The 25,464-nt window shown below is 34.0% G+C and overlaps 4 protein-coding genes across 12 annotated transcripts; 3 read left to right on the top strand and 1 right to left on the bottom strand.

Annotated features, from left to right (window-relative positions):
• Positions 1-2,234: 2,234 nt before the first annotated feature.
• Positions 2,235-3,884, top strand: LOC7478281 (uncharacterized). The gene is made up of 3 exons (XM_002304670.3): positions 2,235-2,671; positions 2,761-2,971; positions 3,270-3,884. The coding sequence occupies exons 1-3, from the start codon at positions 2,325-2,327 to the stop codon at positions 3,456-3,458; spliced, it is 747 nt and encodes a 248-aa protein (XP_002304706.1). The 5' UTR covers positions 2,235-2,324; the 3' UTR covers positions 3,459-3,884.
• An 811-nt stretch (positions 3,885-4,695) lies between these two features.
• On the top strand, positions 4,696-6,236 carry LOC7478280 (two-component response regulator 24). Its single transcript, XM_002304669.3, has 3 exons — positions 4,696-5,050; positions 5,140-5,350; positions 5,776-6,236. Exons 1-3 carry the CDS (start codon positions 4,779-4,781, stop codon positions 5,962-5,964), a joined length of 672 nt encoding a protein of 223 aa, XP_002304705.2. The 5' UTR covers positions 4,696-4,778; the 3' UTR covers positions 5,965-6,236.
• A 6,122-nt stretch (positions 6,237-12,358) lies between these two features.
• Positions 12,359-15,499, top strand: LOC7493201 (uncharacterized). 8 transcript variants are annotated; one of them, XR_002980851.2, is made up of 4 exons: positions 12,359-12,591; positions 13,006-13,500; positions 13,867-13,946; positions 14,512-15,499. XR_002980851.2 is itself a non-coding variant. In XM_052451324.1 (2 exons), exons 1-2 carry the CDS (start codon positions 13,238-13,240, stop codon positions 13,925-13,927), a joined length of 324 nt encoding a protein of 107 aa, XP_052307284.1. In that variant the 5' UTR covers positions 12,598-13,237; the 3' UTR covers positions 13,928-14,500. The 8 variants fall into 8 exon arrangements, 1 of the variants encoding a protein (XP_052307284.1); XR_002980853.2 differs by lacking the exon at positions 12,359-12,591 and having other exon boundaries at positions 12,598-13,500; positions 14,512-14,643; positions 15,323-15,499; XR_002980852.2 differs by lacking the exon at positions 12,359-12,591 and having other exon boundaries at positions 12,598-13,500; positions 14,512-14,643; positions 14,781-15,499.
• A 340-nt stretch (positions 15,500-15,839) lies between these two features.
• Positions 15,840-22,995, bottom strand: LOC18097131 (uncharacterized). 2 transcript variants are annotated; one of them, XR_008058729.1, is made up of 4 exons: positions 22,173-22,995; positions 20,139-21,883; positions 16,637-16,753; positions 16,305-16,454 (listed from the first exon to the last, which is right to left on the bottom strand). XR_008058729.1 is itself a non-coding variant. In XM_006385857.3 (3 exons), the coding sequence occupies exons 2-3, from the start codon at positions 21,759-21,761 to the stop codon at positions 16,113-16,115; spliced, it is 1,965 nt and encodes a 654-aa protein (XP_006385919.2). In that variant the 5' UTR covers positions 21,762-21,883; positions 22,173-22,992; the 3' UTR covers positions 15,840-16,112. The 2 variants fall into 2 exon arrangements, 1 of the variants encoding a protein (XP_006385919.2); XM_006385857.3 differs by lacking the exon at positions 16,637-16,753 and having other exon boundaries at positions 15,840-16,454; positions 22,173-22,992.
• Positions 22,996-25,464: the final 2,469 nt, after the last annotated feature.

Here is a 25,464-nt window from a genome sequence, read left to right as displayed (position 1 = left end):
TTTAATCCTCAATATTTTAATTACTATATACTTTGTTTTGATCTTTTTTTCTTTCAATTTCATCCTTTAGAATTTGATTTTTATATCAAATTTGATCCTTATTAGATTTGATCCTTATTTTTTTATTGCTATTTTTTATTTGAAATAATTTTTTAAATTGTAATTTTTTTAATTTCATCATCTTTCAACTTTTTTATCTGTTAGATTTAGTTTTCATTATTTTGATTGTTTTTTATTTTATTTGAAATAATTTATGAAATTAGATTTTGTTTTTTAATTTCATCCATCCTCCTTTAATTTTTTTATCTCTAAGATTTGTTCCTTATTTTTTTAATAAATTTGAAAAAAAAATTAAAACATTAACAGATTATGTTCATTCTATCTCTAGGGTAAGGCAAGGAGCCTTTAAACACTAACCATGCCTTTTAGCTAAGGAGAAGAAGATATAGCCAAACACAGGAAAATGTTTTCCGATTTATGTTTAATGACACTGCCAAACATAAAAAATAATAATTCATGTTTCAAGAATTCACTTCATAGAAACTACTTCCTATCAAACAAAAAGAACAATTTTTTTTATATATAAATTGGTTCTATTTTCTAAAAGCCAATTTAGAAAATTTACTTTCTAAAAGCCGGGATTCATTCTAGTGATAAAAAGGAAATCTAAATTTTTAGTTAGTTCCATTATAATGCATAAGTTTTCGAAACTAGTAGCATGTGAGTTTACAAGTATAATTGCGTTAACATAAAGAAAAAGGTTATATTTTCAAATTCTAGATATCTTCGTAAGATGTGAGATTAAAATGGTAAATACATCTAATCTCCAGCGAATTGTTAAATACTAGCCAAACACAATAAATAAATATTATTAGGAATTTTTAATTTTAATTAGACACAAATAGAATATGTGAACCAAATTTCCTCTTTTCTTCTAGTTTTCTTGTAATTATATACTCTATTTCATTAAGGTTTAGGCATGTATTTTAACATTTTTTTTTTATAAATTAGGTTTTATTTTCAATCAATATTATTTTAATGATATCATTTTATTTTAAAAAGAAACTAAAACAATGTTTCTTATTTTTTTGAAAAAAATCATAACTTGAAATAACCTGCCTAACATAAGATTAGAGTATTAAGCCGAGTCAACTCTCGAATTGAGTCTTATAATTATATAAACAACGAAAACACCCAAACAATTCACTTTAACAATTCATAATGACCAGTTGTTTTTTTATCTTAAAACCTTTTTTTTCAATTTCAATCTTTAATGCATAATTTCATAGCCAATTTTGCAAAATTTATTAAGAAAAGAAAAAAAAATTCAATAGAAATAAATCAAAGTGTAAAATAAAGAGAAATTTCATGATCAATCTCAACTTCACAAGAAAAGGTTGTGCTTGAGAGTAGAGGGAAAGGGTCATTGGAAAATAGTGAAGAAGAGAGAAACTTGTTCTTTTAACCTTTTTCTAGGAAAAATAATAATTATGAATCTTAGTGTCAATGAGTTCCATTCCATGAAAGGGATCCTATTGAGATGTTTTTGAACTCGAAAAGGTAAATCGAGATTGAGAGAGAAAAACTTTTCTTGATTTGATGTTGTGTTTTGGACTCTTTTTAGATTTTTTTTTTTTGTTGATTAATTGGTTTTAAAAGTGTTTATTAGGTGTTTTAAAATTAAAATAGATTAAAAATAAATTTTTGAATAAAACATTTTTGCTCGATTTTTCAACCATCTCTTATGTGGTTAGAAGTTAGAACAAGGAAGGCAAATAATATATTATTTATTTTTATTTCTTTTAAAAAAATAGAGGTGGACGACATGTTATCTGTCTCTTTATTTAGATTAAAAAAAAAAGTCCATGTACTAAAAAATAATTTTAATTAAAAATACATTAAAATCATAAAAAGTATTTTAAAAAATTAATTTAATATTTTTTAAATAAAAAATATTTTAAACCGTCGAAACAAACACATGTAAAGCTCACTCTTGCTAGATGTAGATGGCCATGAAACTAATTTTCCCGCCAAAATTCTGTTATATAAAGAGCGAAGTTAGAATTAACCAGTACAACAGCCTAGTCAGAGCACCCTGCCATTTATCTTTCGCCATGTGTCATCTTTTTCAAGCCTCAACATCATTCACTTGTCAACTTAACTAATTCTGTCATAACAGAAATAACCGCACTATTAAAGTCCACATTTTGGCGCTCCTCTCTCACACGCACATCAATAACTCATTCGCTTTGTCTTTCTCCCCCTCGCAGTCTCTCTCTCTCTCACAGAATCAAGAAGCCACGAAGCCATTAATTCCTTCATTAATGGCTGACGAAGATAACACTCAAAGTGATCAAGAAATGCAGGATCTTTCATCAATAGCTGACGAAGATAACACTCAAACTGGTCAAGAAATTCAGAGTCTTGTTATGAAACTGGATGAGCACTATGCAAACTTAGAACAAAAGAGGCAGGTTTTTGAGAATTCAATTGGGTCAGAAATCGAAGTCCTCAACAAAGATCAAAATGAAGCCAGGAAACTAAGGCACAGTCTTCTTTATGGATCTGATGATATAAGCAGCAATCTTGAAGCTGCAAGCCAGAACATCGCTAATGTGAAGCAATGGCTGAATGAGAACACACTGGACAGCGAGGACGAAGAAGATCAGGGGTAAAATAGAAATCATAGTTCCTCTTAAATCATACGAGTTAAATTAGTGACCATAAATCATATGTTTGATATCTTTTCTATGCTTCCAGCAATAATTTCTCTGTGCTTATTGTTGATGACGATCGTACTATTCGAGAAACCAATCGGAGATTCATGGCGTTAGCCGGGACACAAAAGCAGCTAAGAATGGAATTTCAAGAGGCAAAGAATGGGAAAGAAGCTGTATATCTTCATCTTGCTGGGGCTTCTTTTGATCTCATTCTTATGGACAATCAAATGCCCATCATGACTGGAATTCAGGTATATATTTTTTGACCAGCTTCAACTTATTAATGTTTTTCAAAACCCCATTTGTAGTTTTTTGATAAAATTGGAATAAAGAAAGATTCTTCTTTGTTTTCTTGATAACTCATAATATAAGACCCCCTAAGTTTTGGTCTGGCCTTGAAGCATAGAACTCAATGAAGTTTTGGTTTAGCCTTGAAGCATAAAACTTTAAATGGTTCTTCCTGTATGAAAACTACAACTGCTAATTAATGTCGTGATATACATTATATATGATATTTGCATCTGGTCCTGATATTATATATGGTATCAGGCAACACAGCTGTTACGCAAGATGGGTGTTAAGAGTCGGATTGTAGGTGTGACTTCTGAGCCCGACCGACAAGCTTTCATCGATGCTGGCCTCAACAACTGCATTCAAAAGCCACTGAACCCTGGAAAGATCACTGAATTCCTCACTGTTTCCAAAAAGCGAAGAAGGACCGATATATCACAAGCTTGAAAGTTTCTGGGTTTCCTTGGTCTCTGCTAGTTTTTTTTTTCTTTTTCCCCAAGGTCCTTTGATGTAGAGATGAACTCTATGAATAAAGTTTCTGACTCGCTAGTTATTCTAAGAAGATAAATAAATAGTTGCGAGAACTAATAATCGCTGCGCTTCAAGCTGAATATTAAGGAAGTGTTGCTTGCATAGCTTGGTGAATGGAATTGAGGCCAGAAGTGGTAGAAATTGTTAGAACTTCTTTCACGTTTTTGTTCTGATGTTGATCATTCAGCTTCTTAATTGGTCATTACAAGATTAGATTTAGCTTCTTAATTTGTTTTTACTGTATTTGATATGGACGAATGTGATGGGCTACAGATTACTGCATGCCTCCTGAGATTGAATTTTTCTCAGGTGCTTTGGTTGATTGAAACCACATTTGCTCTATATTCTGCTGTGCACCTCTGCTTTCATCTTCACTTTCTCAACAATCTCCACAGCTATAACTTCTCTGCTTTTCCTCTCCGGGGTCTAGTTTTGGCGAAAATTGACCAAAGCAACATCTTAATGGTCGGCATGGTTTTACATATTAATTCATGGTCATGCAATTTTTACATCTTAATGGTCGGTATGGTTTTACATATAGCCTGATAACAATTTTGATTTCAAAAGAACAGTATTTTTGGATGATCTTGTTATTTGTTTAACTCAAAATAATATATTGTAAATGTGTGTGTGAGGTGTTCTAATATGACAAAAAAAAAAAAAAAACAAGAAGAAGAAGGTAAATTTGTAGTTATAATAAATGAAAGGTCATACTATGATTAAAGGATATGATTGTATCCTTTGGCACAATTTGGGTATCTTTGGCATAAGTCTCACTTCAAGGATATGATTAAAAATATTTTAAAACTTTAGGACAAAAATGTAAAATTACATGTAGTTTTGCCCCCGCTGTCTGGGGCATAGCCTCCGTGCTTGTCCAATAGCACGTAAAATTACTATGGTTAGGCTAACTCGCGCTAGTTGGCCATGAAACTAACTTTCCCGCCAGTATTCTATTATATAAGGAGCGAAGCTAGAATTAACCACTACAACAGCCTATTCAGAACACCCGGCCATTTATCTCTCGCCTTGTGTCACCGTTTCTCCAGCTTCAACATCACCCACATGTCAACTTAACTAATTCCCTCAACAGAGATAACCGCTCTATAAAAGGCAACATTTTGGCTCTCCTCTCTCACACGCACATCAATAACTCATTCCCTTTGTCTTCCTCGCCCTCTCTGAGTCTCTCTCTCTCAGAATCAAGAAGCCACGAAACCATTAATTCTTCCATCAATGGCTGATGGAGATAACACTCAAATTGATCGAGAAATTCAGAATCTTGTCAATAAACTGAATGAGCGCATTGGAAAGTTATATCAAAAGAGGAAGGTTTTAGAGAATGCAAAGGGATCAGAAATCAAAGCACTCAAGAAAGATCGAGATGAAGCCTGGAAACTAAAGTCCAGTCTTCTAAATGAATCTGGTGATACAAGACAGGAGATTGCTAATGTGAATAACTGGCTGGATCAGAAGACACTGCTCAGTGGTGACGACCAAGATGAGGGGTAAAATAGAAATCATTGTTCCTCTTAAATAATATGAATTATATCAGTGACCATAAATCATATGTTTGCCATCTTTTCTATGCTTGCAGCTATAATTTCTCTGTGCTTATTGTTGATGATGATCTCACTGTTCGAGACACCAATCGGAGACTCATGATGTCAGTTGAGACACAAAAGCAGCTTACAATGGAATTTCAAGAGGCAAAGAATGGGAAAGAAGCTGTTTATCTAAATCTTGCTGGAGCTTCTTATGATCTCATTCTTATGGAAAATCATATGCCCATCATGACTGGAATTCAGGTATATGTTTTTTTACCAGCCTCAACTTATTAATGTTTTTTCTAAACCCCATCCCCATTCTTTGTTTCTTTTTATAAAATTGGAAGAAAGAAATAGTCTTCTTTATTTTCTTGATAACTCGTAATATAATGATAAATTTTTACGAAGTTCTGCTTAAGAACCACTAACTTAATTGGTAGAGTGAAAAGGAAACAACTGTTAGTCTGCATAATCTCATCTTGATCTTGGTGAAATACATAGGAACTCAATGAAATTCAAAGTTGATCCATCATGATTCTGAGGCTATTTGTATTTTGGTTTTATCTTGAAGCATAAAATTGTAAATTTTGCTTCCTGTCTAAAAGCTTCAAGTGCTAATTAATGTCGTGGTATGCATTATATATGATATTTACATCTGCTCCTGATCATATAAATGTGTGTGTCAGGCAACACAGCGTTTACGCAAGATGGGTGTTAAGAGTCAGATTGTAGGTATCTCTTCTGAGTCTGACCAACAAGCTTTCATTGACGCTGGCCTCGACAACTGCATTCAGAAGCCACTGGATATTGCAAAGATCACTACATTCCTCTCTGATCCCAACAAGCGAAAAAGGACTGATACATCACAAGCTTGAGAGTTTCTGGGTCTCCTGGGCCTGTGTTGGTTTTTTTTTTTTTTTACAAGGTCCTTAATTTGATGTAGATATGAACTCTATAAATGAAGTTTCTGACTAGCTAGTTATTCTAAGAAGATAAATACATAGTTGTAAGAACTTATAATCTAAAGCTGAACAAGGAAGTGTTGCTTGCATTAGCTTAGTAAATGGAATAGAGGCCAGAAGTGGTAGGAATTGTTGGTGCTTGTTTTCAAGTTTTTGTTCTGGTGTTAACCATTCAGCTAATTCTTAATGGGTCATTACATGCTTAGATTTAGGTGTTGCAGAAATGAATCGCTTCCGCAATGGCTTTCAGTAATGATTACCACGTACGGAGCTGACTCTTCACATAAAATACTTATTTATGTTCTTCAGCTTCATTGATGATCTGATTGTGCATCTACGTACTTCTCTCAATTCTCCTTTCCCACTAGATCAAGGCATTTTTCCTGCACCAAACGTAAAGTGTTTATCAACATGCATGCCTAAGTAGAATATATATATATATATATATATATATATATATAGATCTTTGATTTCTAAACTATAACAATTAACTGAGAAAACGACAATATTTTTCCTTTAAGTAAACGCTGGTCATGCAAAGCAAACATCTCTCAAGCATCAACTTGCGGAAATAAATAAATATATTTTTAGATATGCCTCGAGAATTCTACTCGGTTATTCAGTATACATCCTCCTTTATATAATGGTTTTCTACCAAAAATCATCCGCATTGTGACCAGTCACAACTTCTTGACAGAATAAACAGCTATATATTGAAAACCATAAATTTAGCGCTTCTCTTTCACAGAACACTCATGCAGTTGTTGAGATAGAAAAAAGAATTCTACTCAGTTATTCAGTATACACCCTCCTTTATATAATGGTTTTCTACCAAATATCACCCGCATTGTGACCAGTCACAACTTCTTGACAGAATAAACAGCTATTGAAAACCATAAATTTAGCGCTTCTCTTTCACAGAACACTCATGCAGCTGTTGAGATAGAAAAAAGATTCCTAGAATTTCTAAATCAAATGGATTTGTTTTTAGAATCCTTGAGTTTTTAGAATCCTGGTTAGTTTTAGAATCCTGGTTAGTTTAGATTATGTTAGTTTGATCTCATCTTTATTACAATGATTGCCTTTCTGCAGACCACCATACGTCCAGAATGTAGGTGTCGCTTCTGAGAATATCTGCGCCTCATTTAATGTAGAGATGAACTCTATGGATAAAGTCTGACTAGCTAGTTATTCTAAAAGTCTCTATTGCTTGCAATATTGGTAGAAATTGTTAGTACTTCTTTCATCTTTTTGTTCTGATGTTGATCATTCAGCTTCTTAATTGGTCATTACAAGCTTAGATTTTGCTTCTTAATTCGTTTTTACTGTATTTGATATGGATGAATGTGATGGGCTACAGATTACTGCATGCCTCCTGAAATTGAATTTTTCTCAGGTGCTTTGGTTGATTGAAACCACATTTGTTCTATGTTCTGCTGGCACTTAAAAGGTGACTGATTTACTTTGCATATTTTGGCTACTTTTCTCCTGAACCACTAATGTTCCTAAACGATTCGCTGTTGCTATTACATGAATTATAACAACAGTAAACGGAGTTCATTTCCATCTGGCGTTGCAAGTAGCGAGCAAAAAGTTTGCTGCTTCATTGCCATCATCGGTTTGTGCTCTCTTGATTTTCACTTTCTCAACAATCTCCACAGCTGTAACTTCTCTGCTTCCTCTCTGGGGTCTAGTTTTGGCGAAAATTGACCAAAACAACATCTTAATGCTAATTTGCTTTAGGAGGAGCTAGGGGCTATGTAACACAAATATTTTTTAGTAGCCTAAGAAGAAAACTGAGTTCATACTTCATAGACTTCATAATCCCATATAAATTAGCCTATGTCCATTCAAGCATGACAGAATAAAGGAAAATCAACCTAATAGAACCATATATTTTAATTTTTTATTATTAGAAATAAATGAAAATCAACCTAATATCCTGGAAAATCATCTGTTGCAGCTTTTGTTATTTACCATCTACTTGAACAAGTACGCAGAGCAATGATCCCTGCAGTTCTATCTTTCTGGATATAGACTAGTACTACTCAAGTTGTTACAGTGACATACTAGACATTCAAAGTTGACTAGGGCTCAGGATATCAACGAGATTGGCCAGGATTGAGTAACAGCACACAAGGCATGCCAGTTTATGTTCTTGACTTAAACTAAACAAAAGAATTCAATTGAAAGAAAAAAATTGGAAGATAGAATTTTTTTAAAGAAAACTATTTGGTATTATTATTAAATCAAACCTAACATGTTGTCACGACCTGAATCTCGAGTCCATAACCGAAAACGCAGGAGCGGTGCCACGGGAATACCTCATCTATGCTAAGCCTCAAAACATATATATAGTAAAACAAATATATATAAGATTCACGTAACATTTCATAATCTTTCAAATGTTCTTCAAAACCAATAAAACAATTATGAAAACAATGTAATAGTGGAATGTCTAAGACATTGAATCGCAAAAAATAAAAATAAAAACCTTGCAAAAGCAATCAAGGCATATCAACAAACAAAGTAGTAGGAACTCTCAATCAAAGATCAACTTGTTAACAGAAGCTAAGAACCTTAAATAATATTAAAATGGAGGGATGAGTTCAACCAACTCAATAAGGGAATAACATTTAGTATATATTTTTTCTATTTATAAGTATAAGGATTGAAACAGATACACACGCACACACACGTACGTTAAACATAATAGCTTATGGTAATGGAATACATGTTAGATATCAAACGAAACACTAAGGTTTGGATAACAGACGAGATTTGTGGCCCCGATCATTATGGGAGGATCAGTCACCACAGACTAGTGTCTCTCTCATCATCTAAGTATATAGAATATTATGTGCACATAAACTTACTTTTCTTTAGCATGAAATTACTGACAAGTATATCGATATCAAGACATAATAGAGATTTGCATGGTTATCAAAGCAAATAAATGTCATATCAAGTAGAATTCAATTCAACAAAATACGATTGCAAAATCAAGAATTGATTAGTACTCGGAAATTAAAGTAGCATATATAGATATTCAAGAATTTATCAACTGTACTCATCGTATAATCAACATACATAAGTATTTATATTACATGGATATTAAAAATTATCTCACTCACCTGCAAAAAAACATATGCAAAACTAAAGACTACCGAGAATCGCTAGTAAAAATGTCAATGGAACCTATGACAGATATGAAAAAACAACTCGAAGCATAACATAAAAGACTGAAATTCTAAGCTTAAAGATCAAAATATAATTATAAAACCAAACTGACTCACTCAATTGATCCCGAACAATACCCCAAATTGATTGAACCTAACGGATCTAATTAACTTCTACTGTTGGTTCAACCGGTTAACTGGTTGATTGGGATTTCCAGAATTCTTATTTGTCTGTCTTCAATTGTGCAAATTATCAAATCATAATAAAAACCTTTAACTCTTCTTTAATCCTTCAACCATCAATTTCCTAATTGAAAACAATAAAAGAGGGAGTCGTTTTATTTACTTGCTTCTTGAACCTTTCTTAAAACCTAAAAGCTTAAGTTTAGATAAAGTTGAATTCTTTGGTATATTAAGAGAAAAGTTACGGGAGGGGTGGAAAAGAGAAGAAGAGAAAATCAATTTTCTAGCCAAAAATTTTCTTTAAATGCATAGGTTAGGTCGGGTTCTTGAGTTTAGGCTAGACTTGGGTCTAATAGGCCAAAACATAGGTCTTACAGATCAACCTTAAAACCTCCCGACCCGACTTCATGCCTAGCCCGGGTTTAAAATTAACTCGTATGAGAGTTGACTCTACATGACTCTGTTGACTTACTGGGTCCAAAAGCAACTCAGACGACCAATAAAAACATGGCTTGACTTTAAAAACATTTCAAGATGATATTTTTTTGTAATATTGAGACAGAGAGATATTGGATTGACCCAAGTTTTGTAACTTAACTCGTACAACTCACGATCCAAATCATAGACTCCGAAGGGCTTAAAAAGTATATTTTTTAAACCATTTTTTATTTAATGATATGATAATAAAAATAAACGCTTGCAAAAATTGAGCATCAACCAAATAAAGTATGTTTGTTTGAAACTATAATAATCTCATAGGAAAAAAAACAAAACAAAACAAATTATAATAATCAATTCAAAATCAATAAAATATTGAAAGATAAAACTGAAATAAATAAAATTATAGAAAATTTTGAAAAAAAAATGAGATGCTTCCTTGTCCATATAAATAATAATCTATCCAAGCTCTTTTTTTTTTTTTTTTTAGTAGAGAGAAGAATTGTATAAATAAATAATGTTTATTTGAGGTTCGTTTTTCAGCCAATCCATAATTAACCTTCTTAATTCATTTAGTTGAAGAAAATATAAGCTAAAAATACTTTGATTTTCTCATGGTTTGATCTCAAATTGAATTGTAATTGCGATTCTAATCCTTTTTAATGTATTTTTTTTTGTGTGTGTTTTTTTAGCTAATTATCCATTAGCACACACATGGTCGAACTCCGACCAACTTTAGAGAATTCATGGCATTTGCTAACTATGCTGACCCATACATTTATCTTATAAAAAATGTCTTAAATAATTAAAAATCTTCAGTATTTAATTTTAATAAAACCCCTGCATTTGTTTGACAAGTTTTTGAAAACCTTTATTAACATTTTTTATTTCATTTCACTAAAAAATCAAGAATGGTCGATGTAAATTATTTTCTTTTTTTGTGATTGTAAATTGTAATCCTAAAAACAAAGAATATATATTAGGATCAAAAGCAGCTATCATTTCATTAAGACGTTGAAGAACTTGTAAGAATATTATTATGGAAATGGTCTTTTAACTTAGAAATGATATAATCGTAAATTATTCTAAAAATTTTCATTGCAGCTGTACTAAAATTGTATTTTTTGGTTTTTTTTTAAAAAAAGAATTATTTCTTATTTCTTATCTTTATACTAAGCATATTTATCGATGTATTCTTGGTTTATCTATCACCATTTTTTTTTCTTATCTTAATTTTTTTAATATTTTTTATTTTTTCCCTTTTCTTTTCTTTACACTTTTTTTTCTTCGCACTTTTTAAAAAATATATTATATAAAAACTAAAAAAAATGGTGTTTATTATAGCAATTGTAATATTATCCTATTTTTCTACTACGTCAAGAATTAATTTGAGATTTTACATGTCTTTATTAACACATATAATCTTCACTATATTTATCATATGTAAGTATCGACTTTTTTATTCACAGTTATATTTTTTACTCATTGTTAAAAAAAAATTAATAACATCTACACATTAATTATTTTGTGTTAGAAAAAAAATATTCGACTTGTAACGAGGTGAGTTGAATAGATATGCTAACATGTTTTTTTTAATATTTATTGGCATAAATATTTCTTGATTTATTTAATTAAGTGCATGCATAAACTTTTTTATTTATGATTAGAATTTAAAAAAAAATACATTTAAAAAGCTTGTATATTTATTTTTTTAACCAAAAATATTATCCGATTCGCAACGAATCACCAGTAAAATAACTAGAGGGGTCTAAATGGTGATGGCTGGATGATCCTTATCAATTCATATGTTAGTACATAGTGTTAATAATTCCATGGACTAAAGTGATTTCTGTTGACTGAAAATATGTTTTATTTCATTTCAAAGCCTTGGAACAATCGTTTAACACACAAAAAATATGGCAAAATGATGAATTTTTTTACCCAATAAAGAGAAGAAGTTTGGCCAGTGTTTGCATGCCATCATGTAAATTGTCTAATCGAAATTACCAAGAGAAAATCGTCTAAACGACAGAAGATAGCTTCGTCAACTTTGGCCAGCCAGAGATGTTAAGATTACAGATACTACCGCCCATCTTCAGTCATTGGACTTTGTCCATGAACTTGAAGATGTGGGTTTTGTCTTAAAAAAGAGGGAGAAAATAAGGGACATCCTTGGACTTTATAAGCCTAACCTACCTTGACTTCTTGACAGAAACGAGATTCATCATCACCAGCCAATTAAATTGCAAGGAAGGTTTAAATGGTGCTGCTACATTACGAGTTACAACAGCTTCCTGCAAATGGATTGAATGCAATGAAATTATTGCCTGATACAGACACAGAAATGTGCCCTCCTACACGAAGACGACAAAACCAATATTGTAGCATAATTATAAAGGCTACACATGCGTACAATAAAGGTTCCGTGCCCTTCCAAATAATAATAGCATTTGCTGACAAGGAATTATATCAAGGAAGTAGTTCCTTGTTATGTAATCCAGCTATGGAACAGGGTAAAGAAGGGGGGGAAAGGTGTCTGAAATCATGTCCAATCAATCTTTACACCATAGATGCACAAATCAGCCCTCTCAACAAAGATTCTATGTTGCAACTCTCTTTATAATCCTCCTTTCTCTCTGCTTTCCCTCTCCACTCACATGTTGCAAGCCCTCTGGCCTCGTGCCAGGAAAAGCAAAACAGCGTGAGAAGAAATAAAAAGATCAGATGTCCGTTTCCGACTGTAAGCAAACAATGAATATGATGCCCACATACACACAAATAGTCAAAAGTTAAAGAACAAACATGTACTACGTCTTTTTACCCACACACACCAATTCATCACCACAACACTATAATGAGTGCTGAGAAAAAAAAGCAAAAGAAAAACGAGTCTAAGTGGTGGGTGAGGCAATGACCATGATTGTGCCCTGTGCTTCTATATCCAACCATGTCTTCCCGATTTCCTGCATACCCCAACGCGCATAACCCCACTTCCAAAAACCAAAATATGGCCATATCCCCACTTTCTTAGATGCAAAGCAATAAACCATAATCATTTAGTGATAACCACCTTATATATTAACATTATTATATACAGGCTTTCTCTCCTTTTGTTTCTTTTTTTGTTCTGATACCTGTCCATTACTGATAACAGACACAGCTAAAAGGGTGGATATGCATGGTATATCAATACATAGGGAGAACACATACAGCGAGATATATCAAGTTTAACCTCATTGACTGTACTCCTGGCGGCCTCGGGGCAGAACAGGTGCACTTCTTTGGTGTGCTCTTGCTATGTACCTTCAAGAAACTTTATCAACAAAGGTGAAGAAAGCAACAAAACTGAGAGGGGATCCTTCGCAGAAAAGAAAGAATATGGGGTCATGGAAGAAGTCAGTACTTATGAATCAGTACAGGATCATCAAAAGAGCAATGGTGGAAGAAATAGGAGAAGCAGTAGTCCTTGTGGGTCTAATAATGGACCTCACATAGAAACTTCTACTCTCAAGAGTAATCTCAAGAAAACTGCTTCTACTACTACAATTGAGGAAAATCAAGCAAGGACAGATCATCAAAAGAGGAAAGTAAGTTGGCCTGATATTGCATATGGCACAGATATTGCTCATGTTCTTGAATTTGAACCGAGGTAAACTTAACCATCCCCTGCTTACCATACTTAGTTTTCATGAATATTGGATTTTGATTGTGTTTGATGATGAATCCCCACAAGCCACACCATGTTTTTGATAAGCAAATTATTTCCAATATTATCTTCAACAGTAATAAGGGTGTTTTGTCCCTAACTTTAAAAGAGTGTATATGCTTAGGCACTATTATGATATGTAGGGCATGGCTGCATGAACAATTTCTAGAAAATGAAGTAATGATGGTTTGTTTTCTCCATTTACAATCTATTCATCTATGCTACATCTTTTAAGGTTCAGGCTGCTATTTTATTTGCTTTTCTGTTGCACTTTCACTATATTTTCCTTTCTCTTTCATAATATCACAGCATCTCTGATGATGGAGAACTTGAAGGAGCAAGGAATTCTTGTGTTTGTACAATTCAATGAACAAGAAATCCTGCCATAGGTATGACACTTTAATTGTTCTTTACTGATTTAAGCAATACTTCAGAATCATATATGTAAAGTGGCAAGGCATATTTATATTCCTTGTTTTTCCTTCCCTTCAAAAAATCACTAAATATACTTATGGTTAGCACAAAAACCAATCAGGTGCATGTCTTTTATGAGTATAATATTGTTGAAATGTGGAAGATGCCTCGAAATATAATCAAATGCAATGCCTTCTGTGAGTCAACAATGCATCTGACCATGAAATGCAAAATGACCGTTGAAGACTTCCAAGTTTCAATGGCAAAAGGCACTTGATACAATTGAGATTATACTAGACACTTATCGTATGCTACGATGGTTAACAGCAGCCCCAGCTAGCAACTTTTTTTCTTTTTCTTTCAAATACATAGCATCTCATTGACAGGATGAAATGAACCTTACTTGGACAATATAATTCGATCTAGTTCAGAACCAGAGTTAGAATTCTTAACGATTGTGTGAAGCTGTTCATGTGTGTGTGTTTTGAGGCAAAGGAAAGCTTTCTGGCCTTTTATGACTTCTACTCTTAGAATTCTTAGGTGTTTGGACAACATAGGTAGTAACAATAAAAACAGGAAGGCCACCAAAAGGCAGGGGCCCTACCTAGCAAAGCATATGTAGGTGCATGATCATGACGACATGAGTTTGATTCCTTTAGCCATCATATGAAGGTAATTTTGTATTTGGGTAATGCACACAAACTTCGATTGAGATTTTTGTTTCAAAGAAGAGGCCTGAATCCTAAACCAATCAGAGGATTGAGAACATGGGTGCCTGCTGAAATTTTCTATATATGTTTTTAGAGCAGGTTGCATGTATCTATGGTTAGTCCATGAGGGTCTGCCTTCAAACAACCAAAAAGCAACGTATCAGAAGTAGCTAATGATCTCTGTGAGGTTCTGGGGATAAATAAAAATCTGAAGGCATGTACACATCAAGAAGAAATATGGCTTCACATCAATCTGTCCTATTATCTTTAATGGGATATGTGTCTGAAGCCTTCTTAATAGGCTAGGGACAAAGAACGATGGTATTAAATTAGGTTTTTTGGAAAAGTAAAGGTACAGAATCAGGATGGTCACAGGACCAGTTAAGACAGTTGTATTGTCAACATGAACAAAATACTACGAATGCATACTCATAAGAATCAATGTATACACGGAATTAGAACTGTCCCTTTCAGGACAAAGTCCTATCATTTTTAGAAATCCAAAACACTTCGACAAGGAAATTTAAAACACTTGATAACGCCGTATAAAATAATCTGCCTCTTGTTCTTGGAGAACTGTCTTTCTTTTTCAAAAAAGTCCCACTCAGTTTTCTAACAGTTACAATCTTCTCTTCTTGCAGATGGATCTCCTGGTGATGCAATTCTTCAAGAGCATTTCACAGTATTCACATTCTTGTATTTATTTGCATAGAATAAGTCCTCTAGAACATTGAAGATAGAAAACATGTGTAGAAAACAAAAGGGCTGTGAAAATTTTCCAGGATTCTTTTATTTAATGCTTGCCCATGTTGCACGACTATCGAACCTTGTGAATAGATTTCTAACAAATCCAAGACCAATCAAAACCTTTAACGTCCCTTTATCATTCTCTCTGAAAAAATCTGCCCTCCTCCTAGAGCCACCCAATGATTCCTTTCTTGGTACGTGGTGAAAACTCCTAGTTAAGAAGACACCACTAACTGGGCTTATAGTGTGAAAGCATGGTGAGAGTTTAGGTTCGTGAGTGGCAGGTAATCGTGGGAGTTGAGGGCGACATTGAAGATCAAAAACTCAGACTAAAAAGAAAAAAAAATTGATACAGAAACCTCTCTGTACTTTCAAATGAAATGAAAGATGGCACTCGATGTACTCGTCGGCTATAAAGGTAACTTGCTGGTTTTGTCAGTAAAGAGTTAACAAATCAATCACATACAGAAGGTTGTGAAACAAATTAATCTAAAATGAAGTTAAACATGTCACAGGCCAAGCAATTGCTGTAAGAAAGAATCACAATATTTCTTCCTTTCCAACCCCCACAATGATGCACCAAATTTTCTCCCGACTAGGAGGGTGCTTTTTTTCCTCGCATTATCACAATACCGTGGTCTTATAAGACACTATTCCCTATTTGACATTATCACCCGCAAGTCCTTAATGACCATGATTTTTTGCTTTCTTTGATTTGTTCTTCTCCTGCATCTTCTTTTTCTTCGCTTCAGCTGTAACCCAGGTATACTCTGAAGGAATAGCAAATGGGTCCTGAATGTTTTCTATCCTACTGCTAGAGCCACCAGCAGACGAGCCAGGGCGTTGGTAAGGGGCTTTTATCCACTGAAACCAAGATGATGTTGAGGACTGCGTGACCAATGGACTTTCCCGTCCCGCAGCCGTAGGACTTGAAGGCGGTGTTGAGAATTCATCCAGTGGCTGTAGTTCTTCAAACTTTGTAAATGTAACCAGTACCCTGATGGTGGGAACTACTGGAATGGCAACCTGGATGTAAACAAGAAGTACTCAGAAAACGTATTCAGAGATTGACAAAACAATAGGACCAAAGATAAAAAAAAAAAAAAAAAATCAAGCTGCAGCACAAGAAGTGGCAGCATTATCATCCAGTTCTTTTTTGAATGAATTCCAGTCAGTAAAGTAATTTGGTGGAATTGGACCCTCCTCACCTCTCCCTTCCCCTTTTTTGAAGTGATTTTCTCCAATATCTTACAAAAGCATGTCAGCAAATTTGGAAGGAGAGAATGTTATCGAGGCGCTTCAAAACTCTACCTTGGTGCAAGGGACTACTGCCAACAAAATATCTTCCAAATCATAATTGTTAAAACTTGACCCAGATGCCAAACTAGTCAACTGGATTTATAGGATCCATAATAATTTATATGCGTAACAATCAGATATTTATGTGCGGTTTTTAAACATTTTTATCTAGCATGGCCTGACACCTGACAGTAAGTGTTAGATGCTCTCTTACCACAAGGCCAGGTTAAAATCCTATTCTGTCATATCTTGGTCAAATGGTATTTCTAAAAATGGAGCTGCGCAGGAAACTTCTCAAATTCAAATGAAATTCAGCAGACTAGAGTTACGTTTCAAGTTTCAGTCAAGTTTGACTCCTAGATGATCCTATCAGAAACCTAGACTTGCCAAGTGTCTGGTTAACTATGTTTCTGGTTTCACCAGCCAGACAAGGCTGGATGGATGGATCTAATAACCATGCTTCTACCTTCCGTCTGAAAACAAGTGGCACGTGGCTGGGACCAGGAATAAGGAGACTAAGCAAGCCATGGATATTTGCAAAACTCAAACATGATGATGATGATGATGATGAAATACTGCCTTTTGACTCACTGAAAACTTATCCCGGGACTAAGCAGAGAGAATTCTTGAGATTTATCATTTAAGATAAAATCATCATCTTCTTTCATTCTTCTTCAGGAAGTATAAATTGGTATAATGATGAGCATTTTGCATATCAACACAGAACTTACCTGATTTCACCAGAGCAAATCCTTCCAACTTCAGCCAAAACCACATCAGTATTAGTTGAAGTTATGGGGTCCAATAAATTCCACATTATTGTGTTTTTCACGATACAGAGGATATGATCTATAAAGCGCATCATGCCAACTAGCCTCTCAAATGCCAACTAGCCTCTCACGAAGGAGAAAGCCAACTTATCAGCAGATCAATCAAAGGGTCAAAGGGTAATGAAGAGAGTCTTATGTGGCAACTATTTGGGGTATAGGGACATCAATCCGACAGCCGATTCAGCAAGGCAAACATGACACATTAGAGTGCTATATTAACTCCGTATATGATATTGTACACCACATGTTGCCACAGGTCATAACTGAGGGTAACTAAAGTGGAATGAGCTATGCTATTCCTTGATTTTGGAACTCCAACCATTAATATCAGCTCCATAACTTAAAGGTAAAGTTTCTTATAATGATATTATGGTGATTGCCAATACTACAAGGACAGACATGTAAAAAATGACAGTTTATGCATCCATGTGCATGCATGCTCATGTACACTAACATGCTAAACATAAATGCATTTCTGCAAATTTAAACATACATACTTTTCTAAGCTCAAGACTGAAGATTGATGCTTCTTACTAATTCTAAGAATCCTCTGAGGCAGAACAACATTGTTTATCCTCATGCAACAATTCCATAATAGTGATATCCAACTAGGGTGTTGCTCCCTCACTTTCATATTCCTGATTAGGTTCTATTCCACTTCACTTATATATCATTGCAACAATTTGCACTAGAAACTAACCCGTTACAAGGATGGTTTTCAACTCACCAGCATTTGAGGTGGAATATATGGTTATGTAATCCAGATCCATAACTAGCCATAAAACTGGAAAACCTAAAAATTTACTGAAGTTTGTTTCCTCATATTCTCATTGGTATCAAATAAAGAAAACTATTTTAGATTCTCTCAGCCAATTCTTTTTTTTTTCTTTTCAAGATATTTACACTATACTGCCCCTGCGGACATGTAATCATTAAAAAGATGCCAATGGATAGCAGGCTAAAAGGTGTTGTCGGGTGCCCTTGCAAAACTTTTTCCTTAAAAAACTAGGGAAGGACACGTAAAGGATTTTAGATAGTTCTATATTAATTATGTTTCTAAAACAAGAATATCTAAAATCTTTTGTCGGTCCTCCATCAATAACTACCACATGTTTGAAGACTAGTCAAAGACTATTTGAGATTGTGGTGGAGTTAGGAAAAGGAATGCATGATGCCAAAAGCCAAATTTTGGGTGCTTGGTTGTCTTTTTGGAGCCATGGTATTGGAATGCTGAAAACACTGAAAACCATGGTTTTGAGAAAGATACGATTTGCTATTTTTTAAACCATGGTCTAGATGGAAACCACAGTTTTGGAAAGGCAATGCCAAACACTCAATGAATAATGTGCTCAAAATTTGTCCTCCATTACAAGGGAAACATTGCATAAGATCAATTCTGCTCTAATATCACAAACCTATCTAACTACACATAACTTGCCAATATGGTAACCAAAATAATGCTTATCCACAATTATGGAAAACATAAAAGGAGCTTTCTCCATTGGTGGAAGAAGTCTACAGTTCTAAATGAGTAGAGTCTAGCTGGCTCGAAAAAATCTAGTAACTATTGTCAAGTTAGATCAGATTCAATTGAATCTCTAAATCTACACACAATGTTGGCACTAATCTACATGAGGTAACAATAATAGTAATAATTCTTTTTTTAGAGACTACTACTACTACTCCAACAAGATGGAAATCACCCATTTTTTCTTTAAAGACAGGAAAAATAAAATATGCATTTCAGATATATAAGCAAAAGAGGCAAGTATGAAGATTTCAATGAAGTAAGAATCACTTGGATTCACCAAAAATCAAGAGATACAACATGATACTATACAAGTTCAACATTTGGAACATTAATGAAAACCTCCAAGCTCTCTTAAATATGCCCATAATGATGACTCAATGCATGAGCAGAGAAAACAGATGAAGGTATAGAGCATAGACTAGAGAAAACAACTAAAATCAAAGAGCCTCTATTACAGGGTCTTGGAGTGATTGGCTTTTCAGCCAGGCCACAAAAGTTCTACAACTTCTATGACTAAATCCCTAGTCTCTGCTGCAATTACTCATGACTCAAGGAAGGATCAGCAATTCCCTCTACCCAAAGGACAGAAAAATTACTATGCACTCCAATATCATGATCACATGACCTTCCCTCAACAGACAAGTATATCAATCAACTCTTAGAGGCTGGAGATGCATTAGCCTCAAATTAGGTAAAGTTGCTTCAAACACCTAAGCCCAGACCTTAGTAAGACAAAAACCTCTTGCACCGTTAACACGAGCATACACATAAAAAGTATTTATTCAATATGATTTACATCATCAAAAAGACTCGTAAAGAGCACTCGATTTTTAGAAAGTTATGGAGACACGAAAAAACCCTATCTTACCATACAGATCCATAGGGTTATTTGGTATAGAACAACAAGGCCATTATACAACCAACCTTATCCAGAAAGCAGATAGATAATATGATTGCAAGGGCAGGGCAGCAGTGGATGATGACCTAATCAAACAGCAAGCAAAGATTTCTATAGTAAAACCCAGCTAGATAGAAGAAAAGGCATCATACCTTAACTGGAAAGGTTCCCATAGGAAGTTTAGTTGTCAGCAGCTCTCTTAAGCGACGAATTGCCTTAACCTTGTTTGCAAGAATGTCAAGCAGTGGAAGAAGTTCTTCAGTTTGCAAAGGGAAGTCTGGAGAAAGCCAAAGAGTAGGTCTTAATCCTTTCTTATATTCATTCTCGCGGCTTCCTTCCTTGCGACGATTATTGCTCTCAGAACTCACAGAAGTAGATGCCTTGCTATCTCTCTCTTTCCGGTGCTCATCCCTCAAAACAATCTCCACAGAATGTCTTCCTGGTTTAGGCTGACTTCCAGAAGGAGAGTCCCCTAGCAAATCACTCACCTTCTCATCCACACAAAGAGAACTTCTTGGCGGAACAATTTTCTTCTGCCCTTCAACTTTAGAATCTCGTTTCCTCCAACCACCAAACCACCCTTTCTTTTCCTGCTTAGTCTCTCCATTTATAATACCATTTGCATCTTCAATAGGAATCTCCCTGTGCTCATAACAACTATGACGATGTGCAATAATCCCATCACCATTCTCACCATTCTCATAGTTCAGTTCCGACGCATCCAATTTAAGTGCAACTTCCAGTTGCCTTCTTTCTTCTACTGTCAAAATGTCATCGAGTTCCTCACTTTCTGTTTCATTGTCATTGGAAGATGAGAAGAACTCATCATCTGACAGAGCCCCTGGGACCTTTCTAGATTTGATGCTAACAACCACATTGTGCATGTCATAGACCTTTGCCTTCCATGAACCCACCATTTCCGTTTTCTCCTGCCGCCTCCAAGTCAGCTGTGGCAAAAGAACTGCTTGGGTCACATCAATCCCTGGCCTGAATATATTAGTCTGAGACATTGCAGCCACTTCTTGCCGAACCTCTTCGTCAGTTGCAGGAGAACCAGCACCATCCAAAGCATTCATCACCTCTTTATCCTTGTGTGTGATCATACAAAGCGATCCAGAAGGGACTTTCCCATCCTCAGATCCATCACCGAGGAAAAGAATACTCTGATCTGAACGCTGAATCCTAAAACCATCGAAACCAGCCATGGTCATATCTGCCCTCAAATTTGCACCCCTCTTCCAAATTTTGTAAGTATCTGAAGGAGCAATCCTCGAGATGAAGGGTATCACAGAACTCTCAAAATGGAATGTTATTTCCATGTAGAAGTCCCTCATCCTTCGCATTGTTCCTACCAGACGAGGCAACCTCCTACACCACTTTGCCCATGCCAACGGCTGGTAATGCCTGACAATAATCATCGCAATCCCTTCTTCTTTATTGCAGATGGCTTCTTGTAGAGCACTCCATCCCTGCTCGTTCTGCAGACTCCAATCTGCACCGGCAACCATGAGCATCTCAGTTGCAGTCTCATCACCCAATTTGACAGCCAAGTGAAGAGGAGTGTCACGGTTTGGTACATCACGCCTATCAATTGCAGCAGCAATAGCTTCAGCCTTCTCTTCCTCGGCCAATGAAATTGCCTCAGTCCGAATCTCAGCTGGATTGCATAGACGGGGAAGGCCAGCTACTATCTTCCTGAGAGTGGCATAATTTTTTGTTGCAATGGCCTTATGCACAGGACTGTGGGCATATTTTGAAATGTCAATGCCCGCCATCCCTCAGGAATGTATTAAGATCAACGCAGGCCAAGAATATACACAAACTCAAAACCTCAATTCAATCATCCAACAATAGAACTCAATAGAAATCACTGATAAGCAATGCCCCAAATTAGAACCTACAAACAGAAAATAACACTATCAACTATTACCAGTTATAAACAACTGAGCTTCTAACATATGAAATAGGCCCAGTTCATAATTATTCACCGAGAACAGAATATAATTAATATCTTTCAGACTTTCCCAGAACAGAATAGACCCAGCTCAGGTTACAACCAGATGGCACAAGAAAAACAACGGAAAAAGAATCAAACTTGCAGCAACTACCAAGAAGCAAAAGCAAAGAATCTATTAGTGGGCCCAAAGCACAAAAGAAGAAGATCCGAGAAGCCAAGAAAATCTCACCTTCTTCTAACTTCTTTCTTTCTTTGCTCTCTTCCACTCTCAAAGAAACCAAGATTCTCCAAAAGAAACTCTCAAGCCACCAAAACCCCACCTCTCTCTCTCTCTCTCTCTCTAGAGAGATCCTTGTGATCCAATCCAGATCAGACAAACCTAAAAACATGCATGTGGGGGTGTGTGTGAAGGAAAAAAAAACAAAAGCTTAAAAAGAACCCAAGAAAGATTTATACTTAATTTATAGTATTAGAAAGAGCACAAGTTGAGGAATCTGGTAAAAGAAACGGAAAAAAGACACAAGATTTAACAAGGGAATTCAAGAAAGTAACAAAACCCCATTATCCAACCAAACCCCCCACGAAATAAAATACTGGGAATCAAAGAAAACCAAAAAAACCAAGTCTATACTCTGTAACTTATATATTGCACACAAGAGAGAGGGCAGAATCAATATACAATGACTGCTACAAGTATTATTTTTTTTCTTTTTTTTTTGTACGAGTATGAAACAGAGAAAGAGACAGGTGGGTCTTTGAATGAGAAATAAATTGCTAATCAATGTTTTTATTTATTTTGGAGCTGGATAAGAGGGGAGAAGTAGAACAAGAGAGAGGGGTTTTTCTTTTTCTTTTCTTTTTTTTACATTTGAATTTATTTATTTTTTAAATAATCGCATCGTTGCAGTAACTAGAGATTTGATTTTTATTTGTTTTTAAAGAAACTGTGGTGATGATGAAAGGGAAACACAGAGACGGAAATGTAAGGTTGGTCAGAGAAAGACAGAGTCTAAAATGGAAAGGCAGCATGTGAAGCAGGAGACATGGAACTTGCTTTCCTGTTTCTTTCTTCTGTCTTTATTATTAGTGTATTTATTAATTAATGATTTCTTTAATTGAATTTACATGGGATAATCTGTAACGTCCACCTTTGGAATAAATTAGTCATTAAACAAACATGTGAACCAAAGACAAGTGGGTTCATCATGATTAGGCTGTTGGGCAAGGATTAGGTAAAGGTAAAGACTTATAATTTGTCCCCAAAATCACACTTGTCCCGACGCTTGCAGATTTTCAGTATTTCATTGGCCTCGATGAAAAATAAATCCAGTAAGGAAAATGTTAAATAAATGGTATTGTCATGTTGTGGACTAAATTATAAAACTCGATTTAGCTCCTATCATTTGATAGGCTAGTTTGGATTAATTCAAAAAATATTGTTAAAAAACTAAATTAAAATAATATTATTTTAAAAAAAAATCAAATTATATTTTGTGTAGATCATGTAAATTGAATCATCCAATTAATTAAATTATCTCGGATTAACTTTTACCCGAATTAATTTGAAAATTAATCAAGATCAAGTTAATGAAATATTGAATTGATATATTAGATTGGGTTTAATAATATTATCATGAAATACTATTAATATATCATAAATATCATTTATTCTGGATATAAATATTTGATTGAATTGATTATAAAATATACTTGTCTTTTGAGAATTATAGAATCGGTTTCATAAAATTTTATGGCTATTTCAACAGACAATAATAAAAGAAAAAAATTAGAGCCACATGTTGGTTGACAAAAAGGTCTATTTTCGTTTTTTTTATTTTATTAATCTTGAAAAAAATACTTTCTTAAACGCGTCAGAATATTATTAGAAATATATAATTAAAAAAATATAGAAAAAATGAAATATAAATTAACATATAAACTGATCAGATGTGCTTTTAATCATGAAAAACAAAAAATCATCAACGGTACCCTTTAACGAAAAAAAAACATTATATAAATTTCCAAAAACTCGTGTCACCAGTTTGGCACGTACTTTTTTTTTTTTCTAATTTGATGAGCATTCATCCACCTCCAACCAGCCCGATCACGGGCTCTACTTCCCCCGCACCAAGCAGTTTAAAGCCTTGTTGACCTGTAAATCATGGCATTATCGAGGCTAGATGAATCGAAGTACATATCTAGAAGCGGTGTGCCTTGTTGTTAATTCAGAAGCAAATAATTTTGTATCGAATTGAATTTATTATGAATATTGTATGACATTGCACCAAGCAGTTTAAGCGGTGTGTATGCATTATTTCATTTCAAAACAAAATAAAAATTAATTTCAAAAAAAAAAAACTTGAATCAAGTTAATAAGTCGAATACACGGTAACTCATAAGACTATGATAATTTTATATAATAAATTAAATAAAATAATAGAGATAAACTCTCGAGGAAACTAAATTATTAAAGTAGAAACTGAAGAAAAAAAATCAATTTAAAAAAACATTGTAAACAAAATCAAGTCAACTTATGCTAACTCAACTAATATTAAAAGATGAAATTATAAAAAAAATTAATTTTAAAAAAATAACCAAAAAAAAGTCGAAAGCTAATCTTTAAAACTCTTAAACCGGGTCATAAGACCGAGATCATTCCATAGAAAACAAACACGAAAAAAATCACAAACCAAAACTCCTAATCAACAAAAATTAAAAATAAAAAACAAAACAGAACAAAACAAATAGTATGTAAAACAATGAGAACCAAATCTGGTATAACAACTAAATGAAAAAAAACAATGAGGGACTAAATTAAAAAAAATAGAATAAATCAAGAAAATGATTAAAAAAAAAAAACAATCAAAACAATAAGAACCAAATTAGATACGAAAATTAAATGAAATAAAATATTGAGGGATTAAATTAAAAAAATCAAGAATATAATAAAAATATAAATATAAAACAATAGAATGAAGACCGGATTGAATACATAAATTAAATAAAATAAAATAGCATTTAAAGCAAAACAAATAACATTAAAAGCAAAACAAATAATAATTAAAAGAATAGGGGTCAAAACTTATACAAAAATTAAATGAAATAAAATATTGAGAGACAAAACTGCAAAAAAAATAAAGAAAAACAAAAAAAATAGCAATCATTCTTATCAAAAGAATGATGACCAAATTGGATACAAAAATTAAATGAAAAAAAAATCGAGGGATGAAAATGAAAAAAAAAAACCTTTAAAAAGCACCAAGAGCAAAACAAATGGTAATCAAAAAAATTAAGACCAAAATCATTACAAATATAAACTTATAAGATACATTTAGATTTTTGAAGGATTGGCGTGAAATTCGAGGTAGTGGGAGAAAAGAGAGGGGAAAGAAAAAAAAAAGTTCACCAGAAATCAACCGCCTGCTTTATCGTGCACCCACACTTGATTATTGAGAAGAGGATGGCAAAACCCTTTCAACGTCGTCATTTAAGGTGGCGTTTGACCGCTAAGAGATGCCGTC

This window comes from Populus trichocarpa, chromosome 3, assembly GCF_000002775.5.
Source record: "Populus trichocarpa isolate Nisqually-1 chromosome 3, P.trichocarpa_v4.1, whole genome shotgun sequence".
NCBI classification, from domain to species: domain Eukaryota; kingdom Viridiplantae; phylum Streptophyta; class Magnoliopsida; order Malpighiales; family Salicaceae; genus Populus; species Populus trichocarpa.
Note: the sequence above shows the minus strand (reverse complement) of the source record. Positions and strands in the feature narration are given on the sequence as shown.